Source organism: Equus quagga, chromosome 17 (genome assembly GCF_021613505.1).
Source record: "Equus quagga isolate Etosha38 chromosome 17, UCLA_HA_Equagga_1.0, whole genome shotgun sequence".
NCBI classification, from domain to species: domain Eukaryota; kingdom Metazoa; phylum Chordata; class Mammalia; order Perissodactyla; family Equidae; genus Equus; species Equus quagga.
The window spans coordinates 42094944-42115291 of NC_060283.1; the positions used below are offsets into that span (position 1 = coordinate 42094944).

General features: G+C 40.8%; 1 protein-coding gene across 1 annotated transcript in view; it reads left to right on the top strand.

Moving 5' to 3' along the window:
- DNER (delta/notch like EGF repeat containing) overlaps window positions 1-12350 on the top strand; it is a 301418-nt gene extending 289068 nt beyond the window's left edge. The window contains exons 12-13 of the mRNA XM_046642873.1: window positions 3068-3314; window positions 11346-12350. Coding sequence (XP_046498829.1) covers window positions 3068-3314; window positions 11346-11457 — 359 coding nt within the window. The 3' untranslated portion in view covers window positions 11458-12350. The remainder of the gene's footprint in view (window positions 1-3067; window positions 3315-11345) is intronic.
- The last annotated feature ends 7998 nt before the right edge of the window (window positions 12351-20348 follow it).

Here is a 20348-nt window from a genome sequence, read left to right on the forward strand (position 1 = left end):
TGGTGTACACTTGCTGCATAACACAATGGATAAGCCACGTAAGCTATTTACATGAGGTTATGCATCAACCATAAGAACTCATCAAGAACTCCTGTGGCCTGGCCAGAGTGATCCGATCTGAGCACTCTGCTGAGTTGGAGTAGAAACAGTACTGGCTGGCCTTGTGTTGATGCTAAATGGGTGTTATAGCATACTCTGTGAGCGCTGGACTCCAGCCTACCACTGAATTTTTCAGAGAATGTCGACATACTTGGAAATCAAGTGACTCACGCTTCTCTTTCAGCCAGAAAAAGGAGTTGTCTTTCTCAATATGCATCAGGTATTGCCAAATGAAATGGCTGCCGATTTGGGGATTGAATCTTGGTTCTAGTTTCACAAAACACCTCTCCCTTCCATCCCGACCATTTCTTTTCAGTGATTTATGTCGGTCCATCTGCCTATAAGTGAGTTGGCTCAGATGGAGCAGTGAATGCACTAAATGTCAGTCTTTCTGCTCCATGGCCTTTGTGAGCCCAGGCAGGCAGCCTCGAAAGGCAAAACCAGACTTCAAGGGCCTTGGTGAAAAACTCAGAGGTCAGAAGATGTGGACAGGATTCAGAAGTCGCTTATTTGGCCTGTTCTTCTCAAACTCTCAAGAACTGTCCAGGCTTGGGGCAGGTGATCCAGAGATCACCTTTTCCCATTAGGCTTCTAGGAAAGGGGTCTGCATGTTTGGATCTTTGTTAGGGTGTTTACCTGTGTTCTGCTGCAGATTGATTCTTGGTTGCGGCTAGCCCAGTGGCATAGTCGTTAAGTTCACATGCTCTGCTTTGGTGGCCCGGGGTTTGCGGGTTCGGATTCCAGGTGTGGACCTACACACCGTTCACCAAGCCATGCTGTGGTGGCATCCCACATCCAAAATAGAGGAATATTGGCACAGATGTTAGCTCAGGGACAATCTTCCTCAAGGAAAAAGAGGAAGATGGGCAACAGATGTTGGCTCAGGGCCAATCTTCCTCACTGCCCCCGCCCCCAAAGAAGAATACTGACTCTTGGATTCCATGGTCACTGAAGATGTTGCTAAGATCAGGATATGAGGACCCAGAGGTCCCAAATACTCTCACTTAAAATGGACCAGTGAAAAGAGTCCTGAGGATTTCATAGGAAGACGGACCTATTTGTACCCACCCTTGAATCCCGTTTCCAGGCCCCCAGAGTCCTAATGTGGAAGTGATGGCCTGGAGGTGGGGGTAGTGGGGGTGTGGGTAAAGTAGAGAAGGCATCCTCTTTTCCACATGAGTTTAGCTTCTCTTTGGTCTTACCTAGCTCTTTTTAAATTTTCACCGCTTCCTTTCAAATCCTGGTCGTGTTGTGCAGACCATTCCATTTGTGTGCAGGTCTGTAAACAAGACATAATTTGATACTCTTGATCTATGCCAGACACAGAGATTATGTCCCATCCTTTCATTTTTTCCCCCTCATACGGTGTGGTGCTTTTTGGAGGAGCACAGGGTAATGCTTGATAATCCTCAGCTTGGAGCACATGCCTCAGAGGACAGCATCCTCCTCTTTGTCCTTTCCTCCTCCACCACTGCAGGTGCCCCTCCTTAGGGACCACCCACAATGTCCTGGGCAGTGGGCTTTCTTACTTTTCTTTACATGTTTTCTAACTCATGCTCCCAGCAAGCCCACAGGATATACATTGCTATTTTCTTCCTACAAGTGAAGAAACAGGTTCAGGGAGGTCAGGGAACTGTTGCAACTGGGATTGAAAGCAAGGTTGGTGTGATCCCAAAGCCCACACTCCTTCCGCTGGTTGTCCTGGAAGATAATCCCTCAGGTATTCTCTTCAAATAACTTATTGCTTATTTTTTTTTTATTATTATAAAAGGAATACATCATTCTCTTTTAAAAATCTGGAAAAGACTGAGAAGTGTAAAGGACATAAAAATCTGTGTAATCCTGCCTTCCAGAGATCACTGTTGTTAGCACGTTGCTGTGTGAGGCAGAGGCTAAGAACTTGGATCTAGCATTGCAATCGATGCACTCACCCAGGAAGGGACGTCAGTTTCCTAGGCCTTATCTATACAGTGGGGAGAGAGAATAATATATCTTCTGGTGGTTGTAATGATTAAATGAGATGTTTTCAAAAAGCTTAGCATAGTAAGAAAAAAAATGTTCATCATTTTATCACTCTATCCTTCTGAGCTTTTCAGTGTGTAGAGGGACATTTTAAGCTCACATGCGATTGTACTATACAGCTACGTGCTGTTTGGTGACCTTCTTTTATTCTTTTGCTATTTGTTGCACATCTCTCTGTCTCGCTAAGAGTTGAATATTTAGGTTGTCTCCCATTTTTTCGCTTTTATAAATTATATTATCTATTGGTGGGGTGGAGAGAGAGTGTGGGGCAAGAGACTCTAGCTATATCTGTAGCATTTTATTTCTTTACAAGAAATCTAAAGCAAAAATGGTTAAATATGAACATTTGTTAGCTTTGAGTGGTGAGTACCTGGTGTCTGTGCTTATTTTTGGATTCTTTTTCTAAATGTTTAATAGTTGATAATTTCACATTTAAAAATTGTGATGCCAAGATGAACATTCTTGTACATAGGGCTTTATGCATTTATAGGACCATTCCCAGCATAAATTCTAAAAATTAGAATTTCTGGGTCAAAGGCTATGCCATTTAGTCCCCACAGGGGTTGTGTATCAATTTACAGTCTTCATTTCTCTACTCTTCTCGACTATGTGTATCACAATTTTTAAATAATATTTGGGAACTGATCGAGGAATTGCATTTTTAAAAAGTAATCATGAAGCTAAAGAATTTTCTACTTGTATTTTGTTGGTGAATTCCTTTTTATATTTTGTGCCCATTTTTCTATAGCGTGTTCCTGTTTTTTCTTAATGATTTGTAAGAGATCTTTATATATTAAGGATATTAGCTCTTGGTCTGGATAATCCATTGAAAATGATTCTTCCAAGTTTGTATGCCCTTTTAAGTTACTGACACAAGGACAGGAAAGACCTTCCCATTCAAAAGGCCACAGCTCACATCCAGCCGTTGGCTTATTTTCTCCTGCAGACCTCCAGTGGAAGTCTGGGCACATGGCGGAGAGTCTCACCAACATGCCCAGGCACTCCCTCTACATCATCATCGGGGCCCTCTGCGTCGCCTTCATCCTGATGCTGATCATCCTGATTGTGGGGATTTGCCGCATCAGCCGCATTGAGTACCAGGGCTCTTCCAGGCCAGCCTATGAGGAGTTCTACAATTGCCGCAGCATCGACAGCGAGTTCAGCAACACGATCGCTTCCATCCGGCATGCCAGGTGCGTTGCTGGAGGGGGAGATGCTGCTTTCACATCTGCATTCTTGGTACCAGGGTTATATTATAAACAGGACTTTACATCCACAAAGAGAATTTCAAAGAAATGAACATAGATTCAAGGTGGTATTGAGGACAGATAATTAGGCCTCTTGATAGACAAACTCCTTTGAATTTGCTGCTAGCTCTGTGTTCACTGAATGCATTCATTCATTTAATTTGTGTTTATCTGTCCTATAAATACCTGATTCCTGATTCACTGTGTATGAAACATTTTTTGATGATTTCTTTCTGGAATGTCTTAAGCTATGTTGTTCTTCCAACAGTCAGCATGGATATAAATGATTCCATTTGCTTTAAGGGCTTACTTAAAGAATGACGAACAGCCATGATTCTGCTGTAAGAGTTCATATAATATAAAACAGTGTCATTTTCTGGAGGAGAGACAGGAGTTAGCGTGGTGTCATGGAAAGAGGGTGAATTTGGTGTCTGAGGCCCAACATCACTGAGCCCAACCACTCCATTACTTGACTCTGTATTTCAGACGGAGCATTTAGCCTTCCACAAGAACAGTCACCTCAACTGTCGAAAAGGATGACTCTACCTATTTAGGGAGTTACGACAATCAAATTAAATTGCAAATATTAAAGGATCATATAAACAGATATCACTATATCTACTTCTCCAAATCTTTTATAACGCTAAAAAAAAATCAGTTAATCTAACATTTTGTTGACTTTTGCAAAGAATATTTCTACAAAAATAATAGTGATGTTGTGCATTAAAGAACACCGTTGTTTCTTTTAATTGGTAAAACAAGCCAAAGCACACAATTCAGAGAGTCAATGACTGTAGTAAAAAGTGGGCTGAGCTTGGTGTCTTAACACTGGGGCTCAAGGGAACTCTTAGCTGCATGATCTTTGTTGGGACATCGTATGTTGATATTGATCAAGACACAAGCAGATCCAAATTCGGTATGAATGGCATAGAAGCTCAGAGGTTCAGGAAGTTTACTCTCTTCAAAAGGAAGCCCCCCAGCTCAAGACTCAGATCTTACAGAGATCTTGCCACTCCAGTGCAGGCAAGAACTGGGGCCTGGCTTCCTGGGAGAGGAACCAGTGGGAGAGAGAAATTGGGAGATACAGAGCATCTGCCCCAGTGCCTGGGTGGGAGAAGGGTAACTTCTTTGTGGAGCCGCACCAGCCTTATTTCTATAACTATGAGGGGAAAAAAGAGAATTCAACCCTCTTCCAGGTCAGGGTCTACACAGCTGCCCATCGTTGGCTCCTTCCTTTAAGAGTCAACTCAGCAACGCCGCTTCCAGGAAGCCCTGAGACCAGTCCCTGCAAATCTCACCTCAATTGCTTCTTTGACTCTTTCCTCCACTCGCCTGTCCATAAAAGGCAGTGGTCTTATTACTCCATCTCCAGTCGGTTCTGGCACGTGGTAGACCTTACCTTTAAAATTTGAGGTGTGAAATGAATAATGATCTTGGTTAAGAGTTGGCATAGGATGTCTTGACCTGCCTGACAGGTGGATTCATCTCAAGGCACTAGCTTAGTAAGTGGTACCAGCCTGCAGGAGTATTTGCAGCATCCTGAAATCATTGGGTGAGATGTAGATGATGTAAAAAAGAGAACAGACAAGTTCCTTTGTTGCTCAAGAGTCTTCTCTCCCTTCTCCAGCCCTGGAGGGGCTCCATTCATCAGAAAGGAGCGGAATCCTTGGCTTTATACAGGGATGTATCAGGAGACCCGAAGAATCAGATTCCACCCCAGAGGGATCTCTGGCTCAGATCCTTTTGCGTTCAAGAGGAAGAGTGTTATATTTCGGCCTCAGAATAGTTTAAGATAGATTCTTCTGAGCTTCCTGCTTATATAGCCCACTGGGAAGATATTTAACTGAATTCTCTTGGAAAGAAAGAATAAACTTGAAAGCAGTTACAAACCTGGTTCTTATTTGGTGCCGATTTTTATCAAAAATATTTACTGCGGAATTCCTCACCAGCAAGCTTCTACATGCACCAGTGACTACAGATAAAACCACTGAAGTTAGTACCTTTCCAAATATCCAGGAATGTTCCCCTCTAAACGTTTATTCAGCTACGACCTGTGGCCTCTACAGTGTAGCTCTCTGGAGGCCCTGGCTGGGTCTCTGGCTGGTTGGCCCTCTCTGCTCCCTTTTCCTGGAAACCCTAGAAAGACATTGACAGAAATTAACCCTTTCGATATTACCCTCTTCCTGGTTTTTAGCAGTGGGCTATAGCTAATGTCCATTTCATGGCGTGTCTCCTTGCTGTTAGACTGGAGGTGACCTTGGATCAGAATGACGGCAGCAGTGGCTATGCAGGACGAATACTGAGTGGGTCATCCGTGACATTCACGAGTGACTGAGGACGTATCTGGTGACTTGACGTGAGCAATCAGTGGTGCTGAGGCTGGACTGAGCAGGAGCACCCTCTCTCCTGTCCTAGGAGCATCTGTTCTATGGCTGCTATGCTTACACTCAGGCTGGAGAGAGTTTATAAGTGACCAGTGGGAGCGAAACCACGACTCCCCAAGTTCTGCAGTTGAAGTCACATCTCAGTTGCTGATTGCTCACTGTGCGACCAGCTATTATTGCCTAATCACAGAAAACAACAAAAGGAGAGCTGTGAAAGGGTATGGTCACTTTTTCTAATGGCATCTCCCGATTTGGGTCTTTCTCAAGGTCAGGTCCACCCGACATTCTCCACGGTAGAGTTTTAGCTGTTGACTTCTGGGGGAATGTGAACTAGATGAGTGTACACTCTTTGATCTGCCTTATAACTGGTTACAGTATCTTTTGTTTCTTTAGTGAAATAAGGTGTGCAAGACTTGTCACCAGGGGCCGGCTCCGTGGCTGAGTGATTAAGTTCGCACGCACCGCTGCGGCGGCCCAGGGTTCGGATCCTGGGCTCAGACATGGTGCCACTCGTCAGGCCACATTGAGGTGGCGTCCCACATCCCACAACTAGAAGGACCAGCAACTAAGATATGCAACTGAATACGGGGTGGTTTGGGGAGATAAAGCAGAGAAAAAAAAAAAAAAGATTGGCAACAGTTGTTAGCCCAGGTGCCAATCTTTAAAAAAAAAAAAAAAAGACTTGTCACCAAATATGATGGTTAAGATGTTGGTAATATTGGTACTACTGCTACCACAACTTCTGTTGGTGCTTCTCAGATGGTTAACATGGCTAGACATATGCTAAACCCTGTGGAGAGAGGGGCTATGCGTGATTCTTATTGTCTTCTTCAAAGGCCTGCAAAATATTTTAGATTTTGTGAGCCATAGTCTCTGGGTCTCTGTGACGACTCAACTCTGTTGTGTGAAAGCAGCAGAGGCATTATGAATGGGCACAAGTGTGTTCCAATAAAATTTTACTTAAAAAATAGGCAACAGGCGGGGCCTCCCTGGTGGCATAGTGGTTAAGTTCATACGCTCTGCTTCCGCCGCCCAGGGTTTGCAGGTTCAGATCCCAGGCATGGACCTAGCACCCTTCGTCAAGCCATGCTGGGACAGCATCCCACATAAAGTAGAGGAAGATTGGCACAGATATTAGCTCAGCAACAATCTTCCTCAAGCAAAAAGAGGAAGACTGGCAACAGATGTTCACTCAGGGCCAATCTTCCTCACCAAAAAAAAAAGAAAAGGCAACAGGCTATAATTGGCTTTCAGGCTATAGTTTGCTAATCCCTGGTCTACATTATAATTTTCTCTAGCTTCTGTAATTTTTTTTTACAGTTAAAATGTACCATTATGGTAAAGAAAAGCAGTGTGTTATTTAAAAAAAAGAACAGTTGTATAAAACTCCTGCCGTAACAGGTTTAGTGCCTGAGAGTTTAAAATGGAATTCTATAGGTATTAGCTTATTTCTTAACATGTATCCAATTCTGAGAAACAAAGGAAATATAGCAAGCTGTTAGTATTGTAAATTTAAGTATGAATGCACATTCATTTTTCACTACGTGTGAGCTCGCCACTGTGATAGGTGTGTTGTATTTCACTGTGTTTTTTCAAACCCTTTTAGCTTCCATGGGGTAGATACTGCACTTTGGGTGGAGATGTCTGTATCTCACCTCAGGAGTCTGGACAGGCTTCTCGGCAGCTGCTTAAGTCATAGTGCAGGAATTCCAGCTCCAAGATAGTCCTAGGGGTGTTAGTCCTCCTTGAACCAGGTTACCTTTGTAACTTGCATTAGACTTTGTGACCCACACTGGTCTGGAGTTGATCCCATTAGCACTGTGCACACAGCTGAGTTACCAGTCTAGTCACGACGGCATGCTCCTAGTTCTCTGGTTTACTTTGCACATATACGGTGGACGTGTGGCCGCTCTCGAGTGGTTTCAGCCCACGCCTTGTCATACTCAGTGGATCTGAAACACTCGTTCTCAAACCCACCTTGTCAATGTTCAGTTCCATGGCAACAGTTGAAGATTAGAGCTCTTTGAGCTATACCTTGTTGATGGACTGCGTAACACGGAGGATTTAACTTTCTAGATTTTTTTTTCTTTTTTAAAAATTTATTTATTTATTTTTGTGAGGAAGATTGGCCCTGAGCTAACATCTATTGCCAATCTTCCTCTGTTTTATGTGGGATGCCACCACAGTGTGACTTGACAAGCGGTACTAGGTCTGCACCCGGGATCCGAACCTGTGAAGCCTGGGCCACCAAAGTGGAGCACACAAACTTAACCACTATGCCACCAAGCTGGCACCTTAACTTTCTAGATTTTGAGGAAACAAATTCTTCTTCAAACTATGAAATCAGATAACAAATGAAATGAGTATTTGAAACATATTCAACCTAGTAAGATGCTTACATTCGTCTTCTCAGCCAACCAATTGATTGTGATTGACTATATATGATTGGCTGACCCTCCTGTCAAAGTTCCCACAGGAAACTGTCCCATGGCTGCCATGTTAGGATACTGAGAACTTTTCACTGGGATTGCCCAATTTTTAAAGTTAATTAAATTAATTTTATTAGTGGAAATTTGTTACAAATGCATCTATTTTTTTTAATTGTGATAACATTGGTTTATAACATTATATAAATTGCAGGTATACATCATTATATTTTGATTTCTCTGTAGATTACATCATGTTCACCACCCAAAGATTAATTACAATCTATCACCACACACATGGGCCTAATCACCTCTTTCACCCTCGCCCCTCCTCCCTTCCCTTCTGGTAGCCACCAATTCAATCTCTATCTCTATGTGGGTTTTTTTTTTTGTTTTTATCTTATGTTTATGAGTGAGATCATATGGTCTTTGATTTTCTCCCTCTGATTTATTTCACTTAGCATGATACCCTCAGGGTCCATCCATGTTGTCACAAATGGCCAAATTTCATCATTTCTTATGGCTGAGTAGTATTCCATTGTGTATATATACCACATCTTCTTTATCCATTCATCCCTTGATGGGCACCTGGGTTGCTTCCAAGTCTTGGCAATTGTGAATAATTGAATATAGGGTGTATGTATCTTTATGCATTTGCATTTTCATGCTCTTTGGATAAATACCCAGCAGTGGAATAGCTGGATCGTATGGTAGTTCCATTCTTAATTTTTTGAGGAATCTCCATACTGTTTTCCATAGTGGCTGCACCAGTTTACACTCCCAGCAGCAGTATATGAGAGTTTCCTTTTCTCCACATCCTCTCTAACACTTGTTGCTTCCTGTCTTGTTAATTAGAGCCATTCTGTCATACATGAGGTAATAGCTCATTGTAGTTTTGATTTTCATTTCCCTGATAATTAGTGATGTTGAACATCTTTTAATGTACCTTGTGGCCATCTGTATATCTTCTCTGGAGAAATGTCTGTTCAGATCTTTTGCCCATTTTTTAACTGGGTTGTTAGGTTTTTTTTGTTGAGATGTATGAGTTCTTTAATATATTTTGGATATTAATCCCTTATCAGATAGATGGTTTGCAAATATCTTCTCCCAATTGTTAGGTTGTTTTTCATTTTGTTGATGGTTTCCTTTGCTATGCAGAAGCTTTTTGATGTAGTCCCATTTGTTTACTTTTTCCATGTTTCCCTTGCCTGGTCAGACATGGTACTTGAAAATATACTGCTACGACTGAGGTTGAAGAGCACACTGCCTGTGTTTTCTTCTAGAAGTTTCATGGTTTCAAGCCTTACATTCAAGTCTTTAATCCATTTTGAGTTAATTTTTGTGTGTGGTGTAAGATAATGGTCTGGTTCCTATTCTTAGAGGGATAGCTTTCAGTTCTTCTCCATTGAGAATGATATTAGGTGTGGGTTTGCCATATATGGCCTTTATTATGTTGAGGTGTTTTCCTTGTATACCCAAATTCAGGGTTTTTATCGTAAATGGATGCTGTATCTTCTCAAATGCTTTCTCTGCATCTGTTGAGATGATCATGTGACTTTTGTTCCTCATTTTGTTAATGTGCTGTACCAATCCATCTAGCTATTTTATGAGAAATAGATTGTCAAAATATTTGCACCTTAAAGTAGCCTCTGAAAGTTGCAGGCTTGAGAGGCAGTGTAAGACCCAGTTGGCTTTTACACCATTGTGCCTTTTCCTCTTGTTGTGTTTCAGGCCTCACTCACTTTAGATAAACAGACCAGAGGCTGGGGTCCGACTGCATTTATGCACACACAATCCCACACCTCTAGTAAGGCTTCACACTTTAGACATGATTTTATTGAAGGCTTTTTATATTGCTGGAATAACAGTGGGTTTCTTGGTGTCCTAATGCTTTAGCTCTTCATCTCTGCATTTTGCCTGGTTGCCCATCTGAAATGGTGTGTGTCTTTGTGCTCCTGAAGGGCAGGAAATCTTGAGTGAATTGGATGAATTAAAAAAGATGGATGAATGTTTAAAAGCACAAGATCTTATGAAGAAGGCAGTTTTCTCATTTCCCACTCGATTCTACTTCTCATCTCTGTACGTGAGAAGACAGATTTTCCAAGATATGAAAGAAGGAAATAAGAATGGAGAGGAGGTGGGCCGGAGGTCCTGGAAATAAGCCGCTTGATGTCCTGGGGGGCCCATCTTAGCAACCTCTTAAGATTTCTTTTTTAATGAACCCTGTTTGACTTGAAACAGTTAAAAAATGTCGTCAATAAAGAGGGAGGAGGGGCGGTGGGTTAGTGTGGAAGATTGTTTAAATCGTATTGAATTCCAGGGCTTCAGGGAAAGCAAGGTCCTGAATCGGAGGAGACCACCCAGAAGTTGAATTGGCTTTATTTTAATAATCGCCATCTTAACACTCATTTGGCAGGAAGTCTTGAAATTGAATTTTAACACCTCTGGCTTCTGGGTGTCAGTGCTGCTCTCAAGGGGGTTTTGATACATACAAATCTGTTGGGACAATGGCTTTGTGCTCAGAGAATAAACAATGGCTTGTGTGTGTATGTGGGGATTGAGGAGTCATAGGTGAGTGGAGTAGAATGGTGTGTGCTGGCACAGTTTGTGGACAAACACCTCGTAGTTTGAAGTCTTTTTCTCCCTCTGCCATTCTCCTCGTGTTGGGACCTCAGATGACCTCTGAGCCTTCACAGCCCTTCTGAAAGTCCCACAGGAGAGGCTGTCTGTCCACAGTCCAGGGAAGACCACCCTGGCATTCTGTATTCCAGTCACTAGAGTGGATGTCAAATAAACTTGCCTCTCCAAGTAGTTCTGCATCTCAGAAGAAAAAGACAAATCGATACACGTTTTCTTAAGACCTATTGTGGAGCTGTCACGCCCGATTGCTTTGCCAAGATTTAACCCACAAGCTTCAACATTAATTTGGACTCTACGCTTTGTGAAATCCATCTTTTGCATCCTGCACGGAAGACTAATATTTATCCTCGTTCAATGTTAATATCAGAAAGTCTTAAATTTCTGTACTTGCTAGAGAGGATATTTTTTGAGAGTATTTTTATAGTTCCATTTGATTCTTGCATATAAGTTATTCGTACCACTTGCCTTTAAGGGGGCTTGATATCCAGTATTTATCTAACCAGAATTCTGTCTCACTGTGATTTCAGATTTGGAAAGAAATCCCGGCCTGCGATGTATGATGTGACTCCCATCGCTTATGAGGATTACAGCCCCGACGACAAACCCTTGGTCACACTGATTAAAACAAAAGATTTGTAATCTTTTTTTGGATTATTTTTCAAAAAGATGGGATACACCACTCATTTAAATATTTTTAAGAAAATTAAAAGCTTAAGAAATTTAAAATGTTAGCTGCTCAAGAGTTTTCAGTAGAATATTTAAGAACTAATTTTCTGCAGCTTTTAGTTTGGAAAAAATATTTTAAAAACGGAATTTATGAAATCCGTAGACTACGTTTTAATGTACTTTCAGCTCTCTAAACTGTACGCTTCAACTAGCGTGTGCTGTTTTCCTGGTAGACACTATCACGAGACCCAGATTAGTTTCTGTGGTTGTTACAGAATAAATCTAATAGAGGGGAAGTTTCTATTTGATGTGTGAGTGCCGGCTTTCTGAGTAGAGTTAGGAAATACGTGTAGAGTATGACCCATAATACAGTATACCCGTTACTTAAAAAGAAGTCTGAAATGTTTGTTTTGTGAAAAAGAAACTAGTTACCTTTATTATTCCTAACCCGAATGAAATTAGCCTTTGCCTTATTCTGTGCATGGGTAAGTAACTTATTTCTGCCCTGTTTCATTGAACCTCGTGGAAACATTCTTTTGAGTTTTTGTCATTTTCGTAACACTTGTCAAACTGGGCCTTGAAAACATACATATTGAAAGGGCCTAGGGAGGCAAATTACAATCAACTGAATCTATATTTTCCTTAAAATGTCAAGGTTTTTATATTGTGAGTAAATTGAATTTACGTTGGAGTTGTTTGTTGCTAAAAGGTAGTAAATGTACGCAAGTACTGATTCCTTTGGGACTAAGTATTTCTCACAGTGCATCTTTATTTATACCCAGGACATTTTTGTGGCTGTGTTTGATTGATATGTGCTTCTTCTGATTCTTGCTAATTTCAAAGAATATTGAATAAATGTTACCAAGTCAAGGATGCACTTGTCTCTCGTTCTTTTAAAATGATATAAAACGTTTTGGATTTGATATTGCTTGTCAAACAGACAATCCCACTGTTTTTTATATTTTAAGTATTCCAAGGAGTACATTTCTGTGGCTGCCGGAGGCTTCCCTACCATCTAGAAATGGTCCAGCTCATTTTGTAGTTTTGTTCAGAGCTCTTCATTCTTTCAAGGAAATGGCACACACAGCAAAGTTATTTCCAAGTGGTTTGAACAGTGGAGCTCTGGCTTCCTTGACATATGTACCAAAGTCTCCACTTTGCACAACTGGACTTGCATCCGCTGGCCTTGGGCCACCAGCCCTGACCCTGCTGTAGTGGCTCCTGCTTCTTCATTTCATGAGGCTGTAATTTTGTGAACAGTTTGATCTGGCTATGATTTTCTTCAAGAACTGAAGGGTGACAGGGAGTCTGAACTGGTTCTTTTCTCAATGTCGTGGGTCAAGTTAAAAAAAAACTTTTTAGGTACAAATAAATTTAAGTCACGTTTTATTGATAAAGGATTATACAGTTTACTTATAGGGACAAATTAAACAAAAGTAAGAAAGATTCATATTAAATAAGTATAACATTTTAAGTAACCACTCGTGACAACCCTGGCAGACACTGTTATTTGCCTCCATGAAAGCCATTCCTCTCCACTTCTTTCAGTTCACTTTGGAAGTGAAAATGCCACATGTCAGCTTTCCTAGCTTCCTTTCCTTTTAGGGTGAGCACGTGGCTCAATGTTGGTCAGTGGGACCTTCAAGGAAATCTCCTGCGACTTCCTAAAATTCTTTTCCTCTGGATAAGAGAGAGAACTGAGCCTGGACTCCTTGTTGCCTGTTGCTTCCTGCCTGTGTGTGCTTTTTTATAATAGCTGCAAACCTCTCTCAGCCATGAGGGGGAGCTTTGCCCAATTCTGAGCATGGCAATGGAAAAAAGAAGCAAAGAGGCTGGTGCTTAGTGATGAAATTGAGCTTTTTTTTTTGGTGGTGGGAGGCTCTTAAAACAGTATCTTATTTTTTCCAGTTCTATTGAAGTATAATTGACAAATAAAATTATAAGATATTTAAGGTGTACAACGTGATGATTTGATATTCATATGCTTTGTGAAAGGATTCCCCCTATTGAGTTAACTAACACATTCATATTTACTTTTTTTTTTTTTGGTGAGAACATTTAAATCCTTCTCTTTTAGCAAATTTCAATTATATAATACAGTGTTATCAACTGTTGTCACCCTATTATCCATTAGCTCCTCAGACCTTATTCATCTTATAAGTGAAAGTTCATACCTTTTACCAACCTCTCCCTATTTCCCCAGCCTCTGGCAACCACTTTTCTACTATTTCTATGAGTTTGACTTTTTCTTCTTTTTCTTTTTTAGATTCCACATGTAAGTGATACCATGCAGTATTTGTCTTTGTCTGGCTCATTTTACTTGGCGTAATGCCCTCAGGGTCCTTCTATGTTGTCACAAATGGCAGGATTTCCTTCTTTCTTGTGGCTGAATAATATTCCATTATAAATATGTATATATATACACATCACATTTTCTTTATCCATTCATCCGTTGATGGACACTTAGATTGTTTCCTCACCTTGCCTATTGTGAATAATGCTACTGTGAACATGGGAGCATAGATATCTCTTTGAGATAGTGATTTCATTTCCTTTGGATATATACCCAGAAGCGAGATTGCTGGATCGTACGCTCATTCTTTTTTTTTTTTTTTTAAGATTTTATTTTTTTCCTTTTTCTCCCCAAAGCCCCCCGGTACATAGCTGTATATTCTTCCTTGTGGGTCCTTCTAGTTGTGGCGTGTGGGACGCTGCCTCAGCATGGTTTGATGAGCAGTGCCATGTACATGCCCAGGATTCAAACCAACGAAACACTGGGCCACCTGCAGCGGAGCGTGCGAACTTAACCGCTCGGCCACGGGGCCAGCCCCCGCTCATTCTATTTTTAATTTCTTGAGGAACCTCCACTGTTTTCCATAGTGGCTGCACCAATTTACATTCCCACGAAAAGTATAAAAGTGTTCCCTTTGCTCTGCATCCTCCCAGCACTTGTTATCACTGTCTTCTTAATAATAGCCATTCTAACAGGTATGAGGTGGTATCACATTGTGGTTTTGATTTGCATTTCTCTGATGAATAGTGATGTTAGGTACCTTATCATGAACCTGTTGGCCATTTGTGTGTCTTCTTTGGAAAAATGTCTGTTTAGGTCCTTTGCCAATATTTAAAATCGGGTTATTTGGGGTTTTTTGCTATTGTGTTATATGAGTTCCTTGTGTTTTTTTTTTGATATTAACCCCTTATCAAATATGTGGTTTGCAGATATTTTCTTCCACCTCATAGGTTGCTTTTTCATTTTGTTGATGCTTTCCTTTGCCTTGCAGAAGTTTTTTAGTTTGATGTAGTCCCACTTGTTTACTTTTGCTTTTGGTGTCAAATCCAAAAAAACCATTGCTAAGGCTGACGTCAAGGAGCTTACCCACTAAGTTTTCTTCAAGGACTTTTACACTTTCAGGTCTGACGTTTAAGTATTTAATTGATTTTGAGTTGATTTTTTGTATAATGTAAGATAGAGGTCTGAAATTGAGCTTTTAAACCAACCTTGAACTGCCTGCTTAGGAATTTTTGTTAATTTTGCACGTCCAAGATGGTAGCCACTAGCCATATGTGACTAATTAAATTTAAGCTTTAATTAATTAGAGTTTAATAACATTAAAATTCAGCTCCTCAATTGCACTGGACACATTTCAGCTGCTCAATAACCATTTGTACCAAGTGCCTACCATATTGGACAACACAATTCAAGAGCATTTTCATCATCACAGAAAGTTCTGTTGGACAGTGCTGGGGTAGGTAAATGTCTTTCTTGTTTAAGCCATTTTTAATGGGTATTCCATCACTTGCACCACAGTTGCTTTTGGAGTTGTGTTATATATGTGTTAACAACTCAGAGTCTTATGGCAATGTGGAATGGATTGTGTTCCCAGTAATTCTCTTGAGAGATCGGACTCAGGGGTTTTATGGGAGAGAAAAGAGGGCGATAGAGAGGCCAGTGAGAGTCCCACTGTGGACAGCTTGGGTCATCAGCCTGTGGAGTTGAGCATTTTCTTAGAGTCCATGGAGAGTCATGAAATGGTTTTGAACAAGGGAAATTTGCTACAATAGAAAGGGCACAGACTTTGAAATTGTTCATAACAGGGTCCAATTAACTCTGATATGATTTGAATTACTCTTCAACCTCAGTTTCTTCAGCTACAAAATGAGGATGAAAGGGGCTCATTTAGAGCAGGGCTTGGTAAACTATGGCCCAAGGGCCAAATATGCCCAAAGCTTGTTTTTGTTTGACAGTTTTGAGGTGTACTGACCAAGTATTTTGTAAAGAGTCCCTCTATTGGGATTTTTCTAATATTTTTTTCATGAGAAAACTCATCCCTTCTTTTGTTTCATGCCCAGCAATTGTTCTCATCCGCAGGATCCTTAGGAATTCACCTCTATCTCAAATGCACATCAAAGATGTTTCCAACCAAATACCAATCTCTTCTTGAAAGGCCTTTCTGGTGAATGCTCCCAAGAAAGTTAAATTCTCCACATGTCATTTCGTCTAATGTAACTGTTGAGATGCCTGTGACTGCAGGTAAGACACAACCCAACACACACACTGACTTAAATCATAAGGAAATCTTGTACCTGGTAGTCTAGAAGCAATATTAGCTTCAGGATCAGCTTCATCCAGGAGTTCTGGCTCCATTTTTTGCAGTTCCCTTGGTCTTGTCCTCCTCTGTGTGTTGGCTTCATCATCAGGCTGCTTCTCTTGTGATGGCAGAATGGCCATCATGGTTTCTGTCTTCACATACTCTGCCTGCCCTAAATAAATGTATACCCACTCACCCCAACTCTACTTTACCCTGTTTCTTCTTATCTTGCATTAATGTTTTTCATCATACTTGGCACCATATGACATGCCATTGAGTTATTTTGCCAATTGTTTATTTTCTGTTTTTCCTACTATGACTTGAGTTCCATGTTTTGTATTGCCAGTGTGTGCAAGAATGCTTAGCACATAATAGCTTCTTAAGAAGTATTTGTTGAATGAGTGAATGCTAGGACATCTAGAGGATATCTTGACTCAGAGGCTCCCTCTTAAGAGTGAGGGGATTTCTTTTTTAGCATCTCCCAAACATCCACTCAACTGTCATTGGCCCAAATTGGGTCATGTGCACCCTTTGGAATTATCACTTATGGCCAGCTGAATACCACACATGCACTAGTGAAGGCCTTGATTCCTGAAACGATCACTGTTGATGGGCATAGGATTATCCTGGAGCTGGGAAAAGGGTCATCACCCTTGGGAATACAGGACACACAGAGAGGGCTGCGGATGGGAGAAGCACTGGAACAAAATGAAGTGCAGTTATGATGGAGGAGGACAGAGTGGTACTAGGCAGCCATTAAAATGTCCTGTACAGCTACAGATAAGATAAAGATATATGTTTATAGATAGATAAAGGAGTGACTAGAGTGGGTGGGAAAGGTGAAGAATTATTAGACCAGGAGTTTGCAAACCTAGATTTTTATCTTGGCTCTTTCTCTAATAAGCTGACAGAGCTGGGCAAGCCATTTCACCTCTCTGGACCTGTGCTTTTTTGATATTGAGCAGTTGGACTAGCTTCAGAGGTTATGGCTTGACTTTCAGGCCAAATATGATACACAAATGTGTTTTTGTTTGTCCTATACTGTGTGTGTAAACCAAAATTTGAAAATAATTAGAATCTCTCCCTCTCTCTCTCTCTCTTTCTCTCTCTCTCTCACACACACACACACTCACACAAATCAATGTTCTGGTTTATCTTGACAACTCAGAAGATGTGGCCACACTGTCCATATTACCATATGGCAGCAGGTAGCTGAAAGTGAAATGAAGCTGCTCCTTTTAGATAGATGGGCAAAATCCCCACCAGTCCCTAATGTCTCAGTGACACTAAAAATGAATGTTAATTACCACTTATAATTTTATTTGCCCAGCTATTTTTGTTTTGGTTTTGCTTTACTTTCTTTGTGTGGATAAACATTTTTGTCTAGCCATGCCATCAAAATAGGTAAATGAGTGTGACACTCTGTGAGCTGTGTGTTTCAAGGAAAATGAGATAGCATGGTTCCTTGTGGAAATGAAGACTGTCTGTCTGTATTTTATATGCAAAAACACCTTCCTACGTGTTAGATTACCTTCCGGGGCCCTGAGGATATTTGAATTTGGGAGCCTAGGACTAGATCAATGATTTTAAAAGTTATTTTTTTAAGTATATTGTCTTCCAATGAAACATTATTTGGAAGTGTGATATGTAAATCAGATTAAAATAAACAAAATGATCTGACTAGTCAAGGGGCCCTGGTCCCCAGCTCATTTGGCCCCACATACCCTCCCCCCTCACCCCAGTAATCTCTGAGGGGATGGGAGGAGCCATGAAAGTCCCATAGAGGACAGTTTGAAAACCACTGGACTAGCTAATCTATCCCCAAGATTCTTCATCTCCCCGTCCCTCAATTCACCCTTCTATCCAACAGGTGTTAGTGGAGCATTCAGCATGTGTGAGGCAAGTGCTGGACAGTTTCATTCATACGTAACATCTAAGTCAGGACCTACAGGCTGGGTAGAAATTACCCAGGTGAAGGGAGGGGGAGGTATGTGAAGTCTCAAAGAGTGAGAGTGAACATGTCTGAAGAACTAAGAAAACTGAGTCAGTCTGGAGCGTTCACCTGCAAGGTCAGGCTAAGCATGCACTACTCTCTGACCCAGCAATTCCACTCTCAGGTAAATGCCCAAGAGCAACAAAATCTTGTGTTCAAAAAAGTCCTGTGTGAGAATGTGTATCGTAACTTTATTCATAATAGTTCCCAATACAATAGAAAACCACTAAAAAATAAAAAGGAGAGAGGTACAGAAATATGCAGCAACACATCTGACTCTCACACTTAGATGTTGAGCCGAAAATTCAGACACAGCAGAAGACATCATTCGTGATTCTGTTTACATGAGATTGGGCAAAACCAATTTATGGTGCTAGAAATCCAAACAGCGGCTGTCCCTGGGTGCAGAAGGTGGGAAGATTGACTAGAAAGGGGTCAGAAGGATACTTCTGGGAAATGGAGACAGTCCATCTTGATTTGAGTGATAATAACAAAAGAGTATCCATTTGTTGAAAATCATCAGACTATATACTTAAGATCTGTGCAGTTTACTGTACATAAATTTTGGAAAGTCAATAATGTTTTAAAAACAATAAGATCACTAAAACAGTGCAAGAAGAAGCAACCCAAGTGCCCATCAATAGATGAAAGCGTAAAGAAGATGTGGTATATATATACAATGGAGTACTACTCAGCCATAAAAAAGACAAAACCGTGCCATTTGTGACAACACGGATGGACCTTGAGGGTATTAAGCTAAGCAAAATAAGTCAGACAGAGAAAAACAAATACCATATAATTTCACTTGTATGTGGAAGATAAACAAACAAACACATAGACGAGGCGAACAGATTGGTGGTTACCAGAGGGAAAAGGGGTGGGGGAAGACAAAAGGGCACATATGTATGGTGATAGATAAACACTAGACTATTGGTGGTGAACACAATGCAGTCTGTACAGAAACTAAAATAGAATAATGAACACCTGAAATTTACACATGTTATAAGCCAATAAGACCAATAAATTAAAATAAAATTTATTTATTAAAAATAATTTTTTTAAAAAAGTGCAAGATGGAGAGTCAGTGGATTGAAGATGGAGAGGTAGGCAGGGACCAGAAGTCTTCTAGGGTTGGGGGCATGGTGGTTTTGTGGCAGGACATGAAGAAAGTGGAGGTCATGTGCTGGTGAGGGAGGGTAACCATGCGGGATTCAAGCAGAAATGAAATTCAATGAGCGCCTTAGAAATCTCAGCTTCTGGATTGAATCAGAAGCTCCATGATTTCGTAATGTGGGCTTTGCTCAGATGAATTTCCATGCTAGTTATTAAAATTTCTAATCCAGAGATTAAAATTTAACCCAAAGATACATTCCCAGACTGCTGTGTGGCAGTAGAGACTGACAGACAACCAATTGTTGTCATCTTTCTGTTGGCTTCTTTGAAAATCTCTAAATTGCTAAAGAAGATGTTCCCAAAATTGAAATTCTTTTATTATTAAACTAGTCCACGTGGAAAATATTCCATGGCCAAATTATCTTTTAATAAGGCGATTTCCTGCTTTCCCAAGTCAAAAGGCCCCTGAACAATTTGAAATTCTGATATTGTGGTTTCGTTATATTGGAACCAAACAATTCTTGCACTCTTTCAGAAATGTGACTTTCATGGGGAATTTCAGTTTAACTCGTTACAGCGTGATCTTCCTTGCCGGATGATGAATGTAAATCCCTTCAGGACATAAAGTGTGTAATAAACATACAAAGTGGTCCTTAGATCAAGCTGAATTTTAGGCAGACCTACACCAAAACACACACACACACACACGCACAGACACACAGAGACAGACTTGCTACGGAGGAGCAGATTTTTAAAACCAATGAATTAGACTAGGGTTTCTTCAGCTCTGTACTATTCATATTTTGGTCTGGATTTCTGGATTATTCTTTGTTGTGGGCTGTCCTATGTGTTGTAGAGTGTTTAGCAGCATCCCTGACCTCTACTCACTAGATGCCAGTAGCACCTCCCAGTTGTGACAACCAAAAATGTGTCTAGATATTGTCAAATATACCTTGGGGAACAAAATCACCACTGGTTGAGAACCTTTGAACTAGACAATCTCTCACTGCTTTTCATTTTTTCATCTGTCCATTCATTCTCTCACTCATTCAATTCATTCCATCCATTTATACTACAAATCTTCATGAGCACCCATGGTGTGTTGAATAGGTAGTGTTCTCAAACACCTCCTCATGACACACTGGTGTTTCAGGATGGGTCTAGGG